We start from the raw sequence: 17,153 nt of genomic DNA on the forward strand, positions 1-17,153 counted from the left end.
AAAACCATTTTGAAATATTAGTTTTGCTTTGTAGAGGATATGGAGTCCGTGGGGACCCTGACTCATTGATTCTGTTCCTAAGTTTTAAATCATTACCTAGTTTTGGTAGTAGTGTTATAGAGCAGCCCCGATATTAAACGGGTTCCTGGCTGTGGGTCCTCACCCGCGTGCTTTAAAGGGACTTATGAATACTCCACTACAGACACACACAAAAGTGTTAATAAAAGGTTTATTTACAAGAGAAAAAGAAATAAGGAAAATGTACAACTCAGGGAGAAAATAGGGAAATAAAGTCTTTCATGCGTCCTACCCGATCCGACGACCTAGAAACCCAAAGGCACTCTCAGAGCTGGCCGGACGCTGCGAGCTGGCGGGGAGCCAAAATGGAGAGCCCCCCAAAGCCCACGTGTCTGCCTTTTGTATCCACCTGGCTGCTGAACCCCACCCTCAGGTCCCAGCCACCTTCCCTTTGGTGGGGATGGGATTTAAGCCAAAGACACTGGGAACTCCACATCCCATCCCCACCAAAGGGAAGGTGGCTGGGACCTGAGGTGGGGGTGGAGTCCACAAAGCCTATATGGAATTTGCTTTGGGACATCCTTTTCCCCCTAACAGTAGGAACACATATTTAATTACATTCTCCTCGGGACCACCTTGAAGGGGTTGCCATGGACTCTTTCCAACATCATCAAATATTTTTTGGTGGGGTGTTGGCTGTTGGGGGAGGTTTACTGACCACATTCTTTGATGCTTATCATTGTTAACTTATGATTCTCATCTCAGACCCCATCACGAAATAAGATAGATTAGTGAAAAAATACAGTCAGGACAGCATCACAAGGTAGACTATTGGGAGTCCCAGAACAAACAGCCAATAAGTAACTCATACTGCTGGGCAACAATGAGAACATACGTAATAAGATGTTGACGACGATCAGCAGCCATCTTCTCGGGGTTCAAGGTGTGCCTCCCGCGTGCTTGGCGCCTTGACTGCGCTGAACATCAAGGACCAGATTGTGGTCACTTGAGTTCTGCCGCGGGAGGGGGCACCGCAGCTCGGGTCTCCGCCGTCCCCTCTGGCTGTAGCAGCAGCAAAACCGGCACCAGTTTCAGTCACGCGGCCACCTACAAAGCCTGCGAACTTTTCCTCTCTGAGGCTGGGGGCTGGAGGCCTCGCCCCGGCCTTCAGAGGCTGCACCAGCCTTCTGGAAGATGGGCGTGGTGGGGGCAGAAATCGCGGGCCTCAGAATCGCTGAAGATCAGAAAACTCTGAAATTCCTAACACTGAATCCCGAACTCTGAATCCCAGGGGCCCCTTCTGCAGTCCCTTGTATTTCTCATCATTCCCCCGACATGAAAACTTTGTTTGCATTTTCCCTGGGGCTCCCCCCACATTGAAACTTTGTATTTTCCCTGGGGCTCTTTGTCCTCACCAGCACCCCCTCCCCAGGCGCCACCTGTAACAGTCTTTGGCTTCAGCCCCCATTACGCACTGAGCAGCATGTGCAAAGGTCCTGAGGTAGGAGGGGGTCCGCAAGGGCAAGGAGGTCGGTGGCTGCGTCTGAGGGCCGAGGTGGAGGGCAGAGGCAGGACCAAGCTGTAGGCCTTTTGGGCCTTGAAGCCCCTGCAGGGGGCTTCTAACCTGAAAGGGAGACAGCTGCAGGGGGCAGGACGGGTGCTGGGAACATGGTGGGACTCTGGGGGTGTCAAGTTGAGAGGCGGTGAGGGCTGGATCGAGAGGAGCAATGGCCAGCCAAGCTTCCCTGACGCCTGGCCCGCAGCCGGTGGGACCTGGGGTCTGCTTGGGCTGGAGCTGACTCTTCCCGTGGGAGCCCCCCAGGGGTTCTCTCCCGGAAGGTGCTACTGTTACAGATACAACTCTGCAGGGGAGGCGCCACCCCCAACCCACACACGTGCACCCTAGGCTCCTGGGGAGGGCCTGGGGGGAGGCAGGAGCAGCCTGAGGCCTGAGTGGGATCCAGGGTGGAGGGGGGGGCCGTGAGGGGCTCTGACACCCCGGTCCCCCATTCCTGGCGGCAGACGGGCAGGGGAGGAGGGGGCGTGGGTTCTGCATCCACGGAGCTGACTTGGTTCCACTCTCGGGCTGGCCCTTGAGGGGTGCTCAGAGTGAGGGCGCTGTGCAGCTGGGTCTGGGCCAGCTCCTTCCACCAACCGGAGCCTCCGCACCACCCCCAGGGCCAGGCAGCCCCTCCTAGGACCCTGCCTCTGGGCCCCTCCTCCCTCTGGGGACACCAGGGAAGTTACTGTGGTCCTGGGCCCCATTGGGGGACCCCCTCTCATGCTCTGAGCTTCCCCCCTCCTGGCAGCGGACGCTCTGCAAGGCTGGTGAGGCCGGGGCTGGGGCTTAGATGTCTTTCTGGGGTCCTCGTTCGGGCCAGCACACACACCGTCTCCTTGACCAGGGCCCTGGGGTGCAGGGCTTGCGCCCCGTGGCAGTTCGGTGCCCTTTGGGGAGTGCGTGGGGTGGGGCTCCCGGGTCCCTGCTGGCCCTGCCTGGCCCACTCTGAGGCCAGCTGGGCACTGCCGCTCGGGGGTCCTCAGGGCCAGGCAGACAGCTACGCGGGCATCTGGGTGGCCCGAGGACCCTCCGGGGGCAGCTGGGCCCGGAGGCCGGACTTCCCCGTTCACTCGGCGCTGGAGGCCCAGCAATGGCCTGGACGCTGCGCTTGAAGTGAGAGTCGGCCTCGGCGCAGGTCAGCTGGCAGCTGGGAGGGTGAGGCCAGCTCGGCTGCCGGGCACTGCCTTCCAGACTGGAAGGCCAGGACCACCCTTCAGCTTCATTCTGCTCCCATTCTGCCCAAGAAAAGCCCTTTCTCCTGCTAATAATGACCGACTGTTTTCCTGGCCTGCGGAAGCCCTGATAGGCTGAAACTGACCACGTGCCGGGGAGGAAGCAGAGTCGCTTGGAGACCGGAATCGCGTCTCCTTGGCAACCAAGCCTGGTGTGGGGAGGGTCTCGCTCCCCAAGGAGCAGGCTGCGGGCTGCAGGGGCTCTGGGCGCCCCTCCCTGGGCTGGTCTCCACCCCCTGACGGGCTTACCCCGTCGCCCCGCCAGCCACGGCCCACGGTGACCTCCATCTCGGGCTGCCTGTGTGGCTGAGGGCCGAGCTGGGGGTGCCACCTTGGCTCCCTTGCCTGGGTGTTAGGGCCTGGGGACAGCGGTCACTTTAGAGGCCCTCCCTCTGTCCCACACCCCACTAGAGCTGCGCTCAAGGGGAGGGATTGAGGACGAGGCAGGGGTGCCTGGCGCCTGCCCCCACCTCAGCCCTGGCCGTGGCGGTGCGTGCCTCCGCCTCAGCCTTGCGGGACCTTCCAAGCGTCTGCAAGACGGGCTGCCGGGTTCTGCTCCAGGAGCGGGCTGGCTGTGGTCGGCAGGAGCCCCTCGGCGCACCCCACACCTCCCCTGGGCTGTGGATTCCGAAATGGCTGAGTCGCTTAGGAGGCCCGGGCCTCAGCCTGGGGTGAAGACCCCCTCGCCTTTGGGGCAAACCCGCCTCTTCCTGAGGGCACAGGCTGGCCACCGGCCCCAGGGGCTTTGGGAACGTGAAGGAATAGTGTCCACCCCTTGCGCTGACCCCGTGCTTCCCACCTGCACCCCAAGCTCTCCCTGTCAGCCTGACCCCAGTGGGCGAAGTGCAGCCCCCTCACTGTGCGCCTGAGGCCTGCAGCGCAGCAGCCCCGCGGGTGGACAGAGCTCGGCTTAGGGAGTCGGCCGGAGGCTGCATGTCCAAGGCCTGCAGGAGGCCCGGTGGGCGGTGGGGAGGCAGCAGGCCTGGGCAGTACCCCCGGTCAGCTCGGCACGACGGGGCCCACTGCACCAGGGTGTGGGGGTGGACCCAGGGCGCCCCTTTGTCCCCGGGGCCTGCGGGAGGCTGCGCAGGAGACTGCGGGCCTGGCAGCCCCCACTGTCCCAGAGAGGAGGCGCAGGATGGGGGGCGACGACTCTGCCTTGCCAGGCGGCTTCAGGACCCTCGCCCCGCCGTCCCCACACGCCTTGCTCTTCAGCTCAGGCTTCCAAGGCTCCTCCCATGCACGCCTGGTGATTTCCCGGCGGTTCCGGGCGGTGTTCCCTCAGAGTCGGCCATGCACGCAGGCGGGCCCCGCCGCAACAGGCCCTCCCAGGAAGGTTGTCCCTGCTCTGAGATGAAATTTATCTGAAACATTTGCCTAAATTTTAATTATCTGAAAATTTTAGTTTTGCATTTATTTTTGGAATACAGGCATGGACCGCTGGGCTGGCCGCCCCTCCCCCGGCGTGCCGTGGGACTTGCTGTCCCTGAGATGTCCCCGCTGCCTCGCGGCTGCTCCGCCGCCGGGCCTGCTGTCCCTCCCGGCCGGGGGCTTCCCAGAGACCCTCTGCCGTCCCCGGGGCCTGCGCCTGGCTGCCTGGCACCTGGGGTGCCTCTCCTTTTCTCAAAGTCCACTTAGTATGTGCTGTGCCTCCATCAATCCTGGAATGTTCTCAGTGTGGTGTCCTCAAGCAGACGCTTTCCTTTGGGGTGTCAACCAGCCATGGCCCTGGGCGCCGTCCTCTGTCTCTGCAGGATGCCCTCCGGTTCCTGCCTCGGTCCCAGAGCACGAGCCCGGCGGCCCTGACCTGCCGCCTGGGTGCTGGCTGGCGCCCCTGTTCAGCCTGTGGCAGGGCAAGCCCCAGCTGGGCACGCCGGCTGCCCGCAGGGGCGCCCCAGGCTCTGCCCCAGCCACACGGCCTGGCCGTGGCTTGCGGGGCATTTCCATCACTCAGGAAGGCCCCGCCCGCCGCAGCCAGGCCCCCGACGCGGAAGAGACACTTCGGGCTCTCCTGAGTCTGGGTGACCAGAGCAGCCAGGCCAGGCCGAGAGCCAGGCCCCAGGCCGGTGCGGGCACTGCAGAGACGCTGAGTCCACCCGCAGCCGCTGACCACCGGGTGGAAACTCGGCCCATCGGGCTCAGCTGACTGCACTGCCCACCGCGGGCGCCCGCCAGAGCCGCCGCCGCCTGCCCTGGGCGCTGGGCCCGCAGCCTAGACGGCACAGCCACAGACCGCGGCCCAGCGCCGCTCCCCGGGCCGCGCCACCAGCCCCGGCCTCCTGGCAGCCGCGCTCCGGCCTCGCTCCCTCCGGCACTGCTGCGGGCCTGCTGCCTGCGGGCCGGGCCGCCGGGACCTCCGCGGGGCGGAAGCTGCGGCGCGGGCTGGCCACGGCGGCCTCGGCTCTGGCCGGGTCTCGGCGGACCTTCCGGCCAGTGAGGAGTTTTTCATGATGGAGTTTTTATTTTCACACGCCGGCGTGGCCAGGTCTCCACAGCGTCCTGCCCCTCTTTGTGGCGGACAGAGCGCGGACAGAGCGCGGTCGCGGGTGGGGTGAATGACTCGGGCCGCTTTGGCCTCCCCGGCCGCCGCCCCAGCCCCGGCCCCGGCCCTGCCCGTGCGCGCGTGGGGCCTCGGAGCCGCTGCTGCCGCCTGGCCGGCCTCGCCCGCTGCCCGCCCGCCCGGCGCGCCCGGCACCCACCGAAGGCCCCACCCGCATTCTCTGCCCGTCGGGGCGCGCTGACCCCGGGGAGGCGCCCGCGGGCGGCCCCGCGGTCTGGGTGTCGCCGGGCGCGGAGGGCGGGAGGGGGGGCTCCCAGCCAGGCCGCGCCGCCCGAGGCGACACCGGCGCGGGCGCGGAGGGCGGGAGGGGGGGCTCCCAGCCAGGCCGCGCCGCCCGAGGCGACACCGGCGCGGCACGCGCTCCGCGGACGCCGGGAGCGCATCTGAGGCCGCGTGTTCGCGTCCCCGAGCAGCCGGGGCAGGGGCCTGCGGGGCAGGCGGGCGGCCGCGACAGGTGCCGGGCCCCGCGGGGCGGAGAGGCCGCGCGGGCGCGGGCGGGGGCGGGGGCGGGGGCGGGGGGGCTGCAGACGGCAGAGCCGGCGCTGCGGGGCCGGCGGGGTCCTCGGGCGCGGAAGGGCCTCGGACACCCGCCCCGCGGCTGGCGACGGGCGGGGCCGGGGCGGGGCCAGGGCCGAGCCCCCCCCCCCCCCGCGTCTTTGTGCGTTTCGCCTCCTTTAGCAATAAACGTTCTTCCGAGCAGTTCCGAGGGGAGCGCGCCCCGCAGAGGGGGAGGGGACCTCGCCCACGCCGGGGAGGGGGGCGGCGGGGAGGGCCCTGCGCGCGGCGGCCGAGCCGGCACCGGAGCGCGAGCGCGGGCGCCGGCGGGCGAGGGGCGCAGGACCGCCCCGGACAGCCCAGCGCCCCGCGGGCCGCAGCCCCGCGCCTCCCGCCGCCCCCGCCCGCCCCCGCCCGGCTGCGCCCCGCCCCTCGCCGGGGTCCGCGTCTGCGGCTGCGTCCCCCGAAAGACGAGGCTGCGCCCGGTTCCGGTCCGCAGGGAGACCGAAGGGCGCCGCTCCCCTCCCGCCCGCGCCCGGAGCCCGCGCCGACGCCTGGGATGTGAGTGCGCCCCGACCCGCGCCCGCGCCCGCGCCCGCGCCCCCGCCCCCCGCGGTGAGCGCCCGGCGGGGGGAGGCGAGGGAACCGGCTCGGCGCGGGGTTCCCGACCCCCCAGCCCAGGGGCGAGGGCGGGGACGCGGCGCGCGCCCCTCCCCCCCGCAGGTGCCGCCTGCCCGCACCTGTCCCGCACCTGTCCTGCCCCGTCCGGACCACGCGCAGCTCCCCGGGGAGAAGACGCGCGCCCCCCACGCCCGCAACGCCCCATCCCGCAGGTGCCGGCGGGGAGGGGCTCTTCGGCGCCCCCGGTGCCAGGGCCGGCCTGCTCTCGCCCAGGGGGGCCGGCCTGCTCTCGCCCAGGGGGGCCGGCCTGCTCTCGCCCAGGGGGGCCGGCCTGCTCTCGCCCAGGCGCGCGGGGGTGGGGCGCTGGGTGGCCTGCGGTGGGGGTGGGGCTCTGGAGCTCCGGGCCATCCCCCCACTACTCCTCTGCCCCCTGCCTGGACTCCGGATTCCCTGTCTGGAGGCCAGAAAAGGGGAGCGCCCTGGGGGGGGGTAGGTCCCCTGACCGGGGCTTCTCCTGCCAGGCCTGCGCCCCAGAGGACCCCAGCCCGTAGCTCCCACGCCTCCCCCAGGACCCCCGGGAGCATGCTGCTGGCAGCCATGAAGGGCCTTGGCCTGGCACTGCTGGCCGCCCTGCTGTGCTCTGCGCCTGGTGAGTGTGAGGGCGGACTCGGGTGGCCCAGGTCAGGGGGAGCAGCTGGCCTTGCAGAAGGTGGGGAGGCCAGGCATGGGGGGCAGGACCAGGAAGCACCAGAGCTCGGCTGTGGGGCTGCCATCCTCTCGGGTTCCTGGGGGACACACCCCCCCTCCAGATCCCACCACCCCAGCTGGGCACCCCAGCCTCCACTCAGCGGCCTGGCTGGGGTTCCTGGCTCTTCCCCCGGCCCGGCGGGCGCCCTGCCCCATGCCCTCGCTGCTGGCGGTGTGAGCTCCTGGGGGGCTTCTCAGAGCCCCACCTGGTGTTTCGTCAAGTTCTGGGCTGTGGGGGGGGGAGCATGTGGGGCGCCTCCTGGGTGCTGGACCACAGCTGGCTGCATGGGGGTGACTTGGGCCCCACAGGGCCTCCCACAGTGCCAGTGATGGGATCCTCTCCCCCAACTGCCAGGAAGGCGTCCAGGTTCACCCCAGGCCTGTGCCCCAGGGCCTGTGTGGCCTGGTCAGCTCTGGCCTGGGTGCCAGTCTCCTAGCAGCAGCTGCGGGGGGGGGTGCCCCCGTTCCTCTGGTCATCGTCCTCCCTCGCCCCTTTTAGCTCATGGCCTGTGGTGCCAGGACTGCACCCTGACCACCAACTCCAGCCATTGCACCCCGAAACAGTGCCAGCCCTCGGACACGGTGTGTGCCAGTGTCCAGATCACCGACCCCAGCAGCAGTGAGTGGGGCCTGGGCCGGGCGTGGGGAGGGCGCGAGCCCCAGGGGCTGGGGCCAGGACCCCGGCTGTGCAGCCGGCGCGGCCCAGGCACCGGCCCCTCACTGGTCCTCTGCATATGCGGGGCTGGGGGCGCTGAGAGGCCTGGCTCTGCTGCCGGGGTCCCGCCGCGGCCGGGGGGCAGGGGCTCAGACGCACGCTCCCCCAGGCAGGAAGGACCAGTCCGTGAACAAGATGTGCGCCGCCTCCTGCGACTTCGTCAAGAGGCACTTCTTCTCGGACTACCTGATGGGGTTCATTAACTCGGGGATCCTGAAGGTGGACGTGGACTGCTGCGAGAAAGACCTGTGCAACAGGGCGTCCGGGGCGGGGGGCAGCCTCTGGGCTCTGGGCGGGGGGCTCCTGCTCAGTGTGGGGCCCCCCCTCTTCTGGGCGGGGCTCTGAGCTTCCCCTAGCCCGCGGCCGCCCCCCAGGGGGACTGGCCGGGCCAGGGACGTCTGGGCCCAGCCCGGCCTGGCCGTGAACTCCCGGCCTCCACCAGCTCCGAGCCCAGCCGGTGGCCAGCTCCGGGAAGCCGCGTCGGGCAGGAGGCTGGGCGAGGCGGCCGGGCCCCAGGTTTCCGAGGGAGGCCAGGCCCAGCCCTGCGGCCCGGCCCGGGTCGTCTTCTGCGGAGAAATAAAGTTGCCTCGGAGTCCGGAGAGCCGGTGTGAGCCTGGGTGTGGGGTGGGGGCCTTCCTGGCAGGGGTTGAGGGCGGCCGGGGCAGGCGGTGGACTCGGGTACCCCTGGGGCTGCCGCTGCCCGGCTTGGGGCAGCCGGGGGAGGGTGGCGCCGGACAGAGGCGCAGGCCCGGCCTGTCCAGGGTGGCGCCTGGTGACCCCGCGTGCACGCTGGTCTCGCGCGGCGTGGGGCTGCGCCGGGGCGCCCCGTGTTGCTGTCCGCGCGTGCGCGCTCAGCCGTCTGCGGGAGCTCAGCGGCGGGGCGGTCAGCGGGGGCCCGCGCAGCGCTGTTGGGGGCAGCTCAGGCCCGAGTGGGGCTCCTCAGACCCAGAACCCGCCTTGTGGGCAGAGAGCCCTCGCCCCACCCTGAGGTGGTGTCTCGTGGTGAATGGCCCCACGGTGAGCAGAGGGGGGTCTGTCCTGGTAGATCCCGGGGTGCTGCTTTTCTGCCCCTCCCCCACTCCGGCGGTCTCTGTTTTAGTCCCCGACACCCCCCAGCTCAACCTGCACCTCCTCGTGTGGCCCACCTGCGCCCAGCTCGTCGCGGCCTCTCCTGGGCTCGCCGGGGCTCGGTGCTGGGGCGTCGAGCAGCCGGGAGGACCCCCTCGCATCCGGGCCTTGGCATTCCTCCCGGGGCGCCCCTGCAGGGATGGACATGGCTCTCGGGTCCAGAGGGAGCGGCCCTGCCAGGGTCCCCTGTCAACCACCGGCCAGTGGAGGGGCCGGGCCTCCGAGGCCGCTTCCGTCCGACGGCGCTGTGCCCTGCAGCGTGCCGCCGCCCCAGCGGAGGGTGAACCGCGCAGTCAGCGGGCGACCCAGGGGCTGCAGCCACTTCGGAGCGAGGAGCCGGGAGTCCCGACGCCAGAGCAGCGCGGGATCCGGAGAGGAGCTGCCCGAGCCCGGCCTCCACGCCGCCCTGGCGCTGACTCCAGGGAAGTCCCGTCGCAGGGAGCGGGTTTCCCGGCTCCTGCCCTGGCCTGCAGGGCGGCACGGAGGGCCCCTGCGGCCGGCTGCCTCCTGCCTGGCCCGTGAAGGCTGTGGCGCCGGGCGGCGGGGCTGGTCCGCGGTGCGGGGACGCCGGACCGGGCAGCTCGACCTGTGTGGGAGCAGACCCGAGGGCACAGCGGAGGCAACCGCCCTGCCTGCTGCCGGCCCGAGCCCAGAGCGCCGCGCCCCTGAGTGGGCCCTTGTCCCTGGCAGCGGCCTCGGGCGTGGGAGCAGGTCTGGGCTCTGCCCCCTGCCCTCCCCATGGTCCTGGCACGTGGGGCGGTGCCGCATGCCAGGGAATCCCCGCGGAGATGGGGGCGGGGGCGGGGGGGCGATAGGTACTCCACGGCCGCCCACAGAGCCCCTGGCACCTCCGCCACCGTGCGGGCAGCCGCCGCAACCAGTGCTTGGGAGAGACTGGACCCCCGAGTGGGGTACCCCCTGTGCCTGGGGTGGCGTGTGGGAGGGGGAGCCAGGACCTAAGGAAGGTGCCCCAGTGCAGTGTGTGTGGTGTGTGGGGGTGTGGGGGGGGTGTGTGACCCTCAGCCGCTCTGTCCAGCTCCCTTCCGAGGTTCCTGGGGCACTGGGGTGCGTGCTCAGAACCCCGCCTTCGGGTAGCAACAGAAGGGGCTCCTGGCCCCTCCTCCTGGCCTGGCCCGAAGTCTGGGCGCCCCCGTGGGGTGCTGGGGTCCTGCTTCTGTGAACCTGCGTGGGGATGTCCCTCTGCAAAGCCGCCCTCTATGGGGGGTGTGGACACGCTGACCGCGCGGGCGCCCTTGGCGGCCCTGGGCCCCCCTCTGCCACTTGGGGTCCCCTGCCTGGCCCTCCCCTGCGCCCCTCTTCCCTCTGGGGGCGCCCTCGCTCCATGACCCAGCTTGGGAGAGGAGACCCTGAGCCCCATCCCTGCGCGGCTGTTGGGGGGCAGCGCTGCCAGGCCGGGTCAGAGATGCACCTGTGCCCCGTCCATGGGGGTGCGCGGCTGGAGCCCCTCCTTCTCCGTGGGCTTCCAGTTCACCTTAGTGAGGCGGTGGCCGCTTCTGGGGTGCAGACTCAGGGCCCCGAGCTGGGAGAACACGGGGGCGCGGGTGGAAGCACCGGCCTACGGGGTGCGCCTGCTGCTGGAAGCGGAGCTCCCGGGCCGCCGCCCCGCCTCCCCGCGCGCTCCGGGCCATGGGGGTGCGGCCCCCCGCGCCGCGTGTCCCCGCCGCCGCCCGAGGGGGCAGGTGACCTCGGCCCGCCGCGCCTGGGGCGCCCCGCACAGGTGTCCGCGGTCGTGCTCGCGCCCCGGGCCCTCTGGAGGCGCCTGCCCGGTGCCCCGGCCGCAGCCCTGCCTACGAGGCGGGGTCGGGTCACCGGCGGGGTCCGGGCGTCGCCCCGCTTCCCCGCGGCTCCCGGGGCCCGAGCCCACGCGCGGCCGCTTGCGGAGCGCGCCCTCTGGCGCCCGCTCCTGGGACTGCACGTCTCCGGCCGCGGCCGCCCCCCCCCCCCCCCCGCGCGCCGAGCCCCCCCGCCCCCGCCGCCCCCGCACGTGCGCGCCTGACTCGGGGCGTCGGAGCGCCACCCGCGTGCGGGCGCCCCGCGGGCCTCGCAGCCGCACCCTCCGGGGATCCGGGGAGCAGAGCGCGTCCCGCCTCTTGGGGGCGTCCGCACCGCCAGCGGGCAGCGGGCTTCGCACGTGGTGGCCGCAGGGACAGCGGGGCGCGGCTCGGCACCCCAGGTCACCCCCAATACCCCATGCCGGACTGCCCCGGCGCTGAGCTGCGGGGCAGATGCCGCCCGCCCTCTCCTGCGCTCCTCCCCCAGGACAGCTCAGCGGGGGCCTCTGGCCCCTGGGGGTCTCCATGGGGGGCCTGGAGGCTCCCACGTGGGAGGAGCCCCTCCCACCCCACCCCCACCTGCCCGGGGCGCCCCAGAGCTGCTGTGGCCCTGCGGGGCCTGCTGGAGGGTGGTGAGCGCCGAGAGATGAAAGCCCGGCCGGGACCTCCTCGGGCAGCCCCGCTGCGCCGCAGGCCCTGTGGCCGGAGAACGCGGCCCGGGCAGCACGACCTTCCGCGACCAAAACTGACCCGAACCGAGGGGGCCGGGACCGCGGGCCCAGGAGGCCTGCGCTGGCCGCGAGGCTGAGCCGGAGAGCCCGTCTGTGCCGGCGGCGGGCGCGGCGCCGGGGGTCTGTGCGGGCGCGCCGGCCCCTCCGCGCCCCCCGGCCGAGGGCTCTGCTGGCCGGACAGCGGCCCGGGCTCGGCCGGGTGCAGGACGCGGGGGCGCTGGTGGGGCCGGGCTCTGCGCACGGGCGGCGTCCCTGGGGGGGGCTCGTGGGGCCAGCGCGGGCCCCGGCGGAATTTAAAATTTCATTTACCCTCCCAGGGACCACGTGGGGCCCACGAATACTGACTGTTGGGTCTGTTTGTTGGGGCCGGGGTCCCCGGGACTAGTGGCCCCGCCCTGCCCAGGAACAGCGGTCCCCCAATCTGGCTGGGCTCCACAGCGGGCCGCGAATCCCACGGGCCACGGTGAGGGTCATGTGCCCGGGCCTCCGTGAGGGGCCAGTGGGCCAGGCCTGAGCTGCTGGCGCCTGCTGACCAGGGCCATCCCCGGCTCTCCGGCCGCGGCCCACCAGGGTCTCCCCCTCCCAGCCAGAGTGGGGCCCCCAGGGCGCCAGGTCGGGCGCAGCAGGAGTGGGGTGAGCAGCAGAAGGGGCAGGAGGGTGCAGTGGGAATGGTTTATTGTCTCGAGAGGAGGGAAGGTCGGGCCAGCGCACGGAGGTCGCCCCGCCCGCTCTCCTGGCGTCCTGGACAGCGGTGGCCGTTCGGGCCTGCCCAGGACACGGGGAGCGCAGCCCCTCCCTCGGCCTTGCCCCCTCCTGCTCCTCACCGTCCCTCGTGCGTGCTGGGCCGAGGGGCCACGGTCAGGGACAGGGGCTCCGCCAGGATGGGGCAGAGGTGCCGGCCCCTGCTCGCCCCCTCAGGGGAGCAGCCCCGCTGGGGTCTCAGGGGGAGGGAGGCGCCAGGCAGGGCAGCCTCACAGCAGGGCCCAGAGGAGGCCGAGGCCCAGGCGCAGTAGGAGCGCCCCCCGGCCCAGGGCCCCGCCGGGGAGCCGGCCGCCCAGTTGCACAGGCTCTTGAAGCAGCACTGCCGCAAGATTTGGCCCTCGACGAAGAACCCGGCCGACCACTGGAACTTGGAGTTGGTGTTGGGGCACCTGTGGGCGCAGCCCTTGCTGAGCACGAGTTTCCTCCTGGATTCTGCGGAAGACAGGGGTGGCAGGGCCGGCCGGCTCCAGGGAAGCACGAGGGCCAGACACAGGCCCGGGGTCGGAGCCATCGGCCCTGGGGCGCCCGGGAGCCCTTCACGGGCCCTGCACCAGACAGGTGCTGCAGAGCTGCCCCGGGGCACCTTTGAGGGGGGCCCTGCTGGGCCTTGCGGGTGCTCTCTGAAGCCACGCGTGACGGGGACACCCGGCCAGCCCAGGGGCCGAGGCTCAGGGCCCAAGCTCAAGCCAGCCCGACGGGTCTGTGGGCGGTGGAGCCCAGCGCCCTGGAGGGGAGCAGAGCGGGGGAGGCCTTCCTGGGGGAGTCCCTTTACTGCTCGGGTCTCGTGAAGTCAGGTGGCTTGTGTGGGTGCCCTGCGTGCGGGGTCACTGCATGGTAAATGCCATGATGTACCCACAGCACTGTGGGCCCAGCTGAGGAAGCCTGGGGGAGAGGCCAGTACCACACCCCCCCCAGCAGCCAGGGCCAACCTCCTGCAGCGGGCACCCCCAGTGCTCAGGGCGGCATCTCCAGCCGCAGGTGGCCCCCAGTGAGCCCTCCCTGACTCCTGCTCTGGCACTGCCCATGGCCAGGCCCCAGGATGCCCCCAAGTGTGAAGGGGAGACTGGGGGAAGGTCCCCACAGCCTGGCTGAGCCTGGAAGCTTCTCCACAGGCAAATCCTTTCCCTTCCATAGGAAAAAAGGGGGGCTCCGAAGGAACCCTGGAAAAGCAGTCACCTGGGAGACACGGACACCAGGGTGACTGTGTTGAAAGTCTTTTCAATCCCCACAAAAGGGATGCTGGGCAGGAGTCCCGGGGAGGGGGCACGCAGGGCACAGGGTCTCCCCAGCAGGGGCCTGGGCGCCGGCACCCGCCCACCTTCTCCCCGGAAGCGCGACTCTGCGTCAGCACCTCCCGCAGCGCGCTGGAAAGGCAGACCCTCCCGGGGGGCCGGGGGCCCGGGGGCCGGGGGGGGGGGGGGGGGGCGGGGGGCGGCCAGTCCGGGGGCGCGCGCCTTCCCGGAGCCCTCGCCAAGCCCTGCCTCTGAAGTCCAGTCCCGTCCCTGCAGCGCGGTCGGCCGCGGGGCCCAGGACCGCCAGCGCCTGCCCCGGCTGCGGGTCCGGCCACCGCGGCCTCCCGGCTGGCCGCCCGCCCAGGGCCCCGAAGACGGGCCCGAGCGCTCCGGGGAGCGAGAGCGCGGCCCGCCGGCGGCCCCGGAGGCCGGCCCAGCCCGCGGCGCCCCGACTCACTGCGCTTCGCCACGAGGATGTGGGAGACGCAGACGCGGTCCGCGGGCCGGCACCGGGAGGGCGGACACGCCGCCCGCGCCGAGGCCTTGAAGCACCGGTGGCAGCTGAGCCGCGCGTCTGCGGGCAGCCCCGGCGCGGGGGCGCGCGGGGGGGGGCCCCGGCGGGGAGCCCGGCAGGGGAGCCCCTCGGAGGGACGCCCCACGCGGGCGCCCTCCGGGGTACCGGCGCGGGGGTGCCGCCCCCCAGCCCCGCAGACGCCAGCACAGCCCACAGCACGGGAGCCAGCGCGGCCATGGCGCAGGGGCCGCCTCCCAGCCCCCGCCCCGCGCAGGCCCCGGCCCGGCCCCGGGCCTCGAGGTTCGCGACCGCGGCTCCCCCGCCCCTCCCGCCCCTCCCGCCCCGGGTCTCCGCCGCAGCTCCGGGGTCCTCCTCGGGGGCAGGCTGGGGAGGGTCTGCCGGGGGAGGGGTGCCGGGGGAGGGGTTCCTGGGGGGAGGGGCTGCCGGGGGAGGGGCTCCCGGGGGAGGGGCTGCCGGGGGAGGGGATCCTGGGGGAGGGGCTGCCGGGGAGGGGTTCCTGGGGGGAGGGCCTGCCGGGGGAGGGTCTTCCGGGGGAGGGGCTCCCGGGGGGAGGGTCTGCCGGGGAGGGGATCCTGGGGGAGGGGCTGCCGGGGGAGGGGACTGCGGGGGGGGGGCAGGGGGGCAAGAAAGGGGGTGGGTGGGGCCAGCAGAGAACTGGGGGGAGCGTGGGGGCGCGGGGCACCCCACCGCACAGGCCGGGCTGTGCCTTCTCGGGCTGGCCCCCCCACCCCGCGGATCGGGGCGCTGTGAGCCCAGGACCCTCACGCTCGCGACCTGGCCAGGCGCCCCCGCCGGCAGCAGAGCCGGGGCGCCTGCCCCGACGCCCACTCGTCTGGCCTTCAGCCCCTTCGAGCAGCTGGGCCCGCGCTCGTCCCAGGGCCGCCCCCTCCCTCCATCCCGGCCCCGGCGGCGCGGCCCCGCCCGGCTCCTCCCGCCGCCGCGCAAACGCCTCCCGGAAAAAGGGGGGCTGTGTTGGTCCGTGTGGGAACCGCTGCCATGAGGTCGGGGCTCCCCTGCGGCGGGGACGGAGAGCCCCGGGGAGGGAATGGCGGGGGGTGAGGGGTTCTGGACAAGCCATCGGGGATTCTAGCTGAAGGCGCAGGTGCTCAGACTCACCTGGGGCGGGGAGGAGCCGGCCAGGCGGGGAGGGCGGGGCTCTTGCTGAGCCCGGAGGAGGCGCATCACACCCTGCTGGGGGGTTGGGGAGCAGCGGGGTCTGTGGGGGGCCTGGCAGCAGGAGGCGCAGGAGGCGGGTGGAGAGAAGGGGTTACCTGTTGGGCTGGGTGGGGCCGAGACCCACTGATGGGAACCCCAACCCTGGGGCCCAAGCCCCACCCCCAAACTGCTGGCCAGAAAGGAGAGCCCGGCGTCCTGTGCGCGAGGGGGCAGCTAGCTGGACTGTGCCCAGGTGTATTGGCTGGGCCTGCTCCTGGGCTCCCCTGCTGGGCCTCTGTGTAGTGGTGGTGGGGTGGGGACAGAGCCTCGGTCCTGCACCCCTAGTCTCCTTTCCCCATGCAGCCTCTGCCTGCACGGGAGTGACCCTGACAGGGTGGGGGTGGGGGGGCCCTTGTCCCGGTGTTGCTCCGTCCGCTGTGTCGCCGCAGGGCAGCCGAGTGTGAGCGGGGGACGGAAGTCACGGAGCAGACACAGACAGGCCCGCCGCGCCCAGCACCGACGCAGCTGCCGAGAGCACGGCCGCCTGGACAGCAGCTTACAGCGCGCCCGGATGACTGCCCGGACGGGGCTGGACACCGGGAGCCCGCCTGGTGCGCGTCTGGTTGGGGCGCCGGCCCTGTCAGCCATGTGTCCAGTGGCTCTTGTCCCCCCGGGAGTGTGGGGGTGGGCCTGGGGAGCTTGAGTCGCTGCCTCCTGCCTGGTGAAGACAAACAATCCGGGAGGGAGCTTCCTGCTCCCTGGGGAGACGCCCTGGGCTGAGGCCCCTGCCGCTTGCGGACACGGACTCAGTTGCATCCTGCCCTCTGCTGGCCCCTGGTCCTCCTGGACGGCGGCCCCTGACCACTCACCTGTCCTAGGCCTGCCCTTGGCCCTCCCCAGGGAGTCCCCGCCTGGTTAGACACCTCTGCAGGCCCGGGGAGGTGAGGGGGACGGTGCCCCCATGTGACGGCAATTTCCCTGAGAAACCAGACGGCACTGAGAGGTGGAAAGAGATTTACGGGTCACGCCGGCGGGCTCCGTGGGATTGCTACCAAGAGGCTGAGCGCCCAAGAGTGAAAATGGCAGCGTTTCACAGTTTGTGTGAGGAAACTTGCTATCCCATCCGCCGGAGCAGAAGCACTTTTTTTTAAAAGGTGTTTTTTTTTAAAGATCTGTTTATACATACAAGAACTGGGGTGCAGGGCAGAGGTGTGGGGGTGAGGGAGCCCACCAGAGCCAGAGCTGGGAGCAGAGCAGGCAGACTAAACACGCTGCTGAGGGGAGCAGTGGGGAGACAGGAGGTCTGCTGCGCCCTGTGGGGTGCTCCCTGGCCGGGAATCGAACTGTAAGATGAGCAAGACTGCAGCCATTTTGAGAAATAACTGCCCTCTCAAAAGGGCCCAGCTAGGGTTCGTTTCTGGGCAGAAACCACAACATAAGGAGCGACGAAGCCTAGCTGGCACCCTGAGAGCTATCCAGTCAGGGTGGGCCCTGCCCCAGGTGTGAAAGTCCCCGCATCCTCTCAACAAAGGACACAAACAGCTGGTTGCCCTGGGAGGGGGTCCCTCTCTCCGCCTGGTGAGACTGCGGTGTCAGCACCCAGGCCGCGCGGGGCCCTCGCTTCAGCCAGCAATAAAGCCTTTTTGCTTTTGCATCTCTGGCTCTGTGTGGTCTGTGGGAACCCCGGACGGAACTGAGGCGCCAACTCCTAAGAGAACTTGTGCTGCCATGGCCGCGGGCAGCTTCACAGTGCTGTGCTCAACCCCTGCGCCACCAGGGAGGCCCCATAAGCATTTTTTGTTGTTCGGGAAGCGGGTCAAGGTAGCGGGTCAAGGCACGGCTGTGCCCAAGCTGTGCGGTACGCCCGG

General features: G+C 71.0%; 1 protein-coding gene across 1 annotated transcript; it reads left to right on the top strand.

Moving 5' to 3' along the window:
- Positions 1-6,311: 6,311 nt before the first annotated feature.
- Positions 6,312-8,541, top strand: LY6H (lymphocyte antigen 6 family member H). Its single transcript, XM_037496711.2, has 4 exons — positions 6,312-6,427; positions 7,009-7,136; positions 7,734-7,853; positions 8,059-8,541. Coding segments are annotated over exons 1-4 (486 nt in total). The 5' UTR covers positions 6,312-6,425; the 3' UTR covers positions 8,295-8,541.
- Positions 8,542-17,153: the final 8,612 nt, after the last annotated feature.

This window comes from Talpa occidentalis, unplaced genomic scaffold (genome assembly GCF_014898055.3).
Source record: "Talpa occidentalis isolate TD23 unplaced genomic scaffold, MPIMG_talOcc4v2.1, whole genome shotgun sequence".
Classification (NCBI taxonomy): domain Eukaryota; kingdom Metazoa; phylum Chordata; class Mammalia; order Eulipotyphla; family Talpidae; genus Talpa; species Talpa occidentalis.

Excerpts from the sequence above, each read along its gene's own strand:
- LY6H (XM_037496711.2), top strand. Across the intron at positions 7,137-7,733 it reads CCTGCTGTGCTCTGCGCCTG|CTCATGGCCTGTGGTGCCAG; the intron begins GTGAGTGTGAGG and ends CGCCCCTTTTAG. Across the intron at positions 7,854-8,058 it reads GATCACCGACCCCAGCAGCA|GCAGGAAGGACCAGTCCGTG; the intron begins GTGAGTGGGGCC and ends ACGCTCCCCCAG.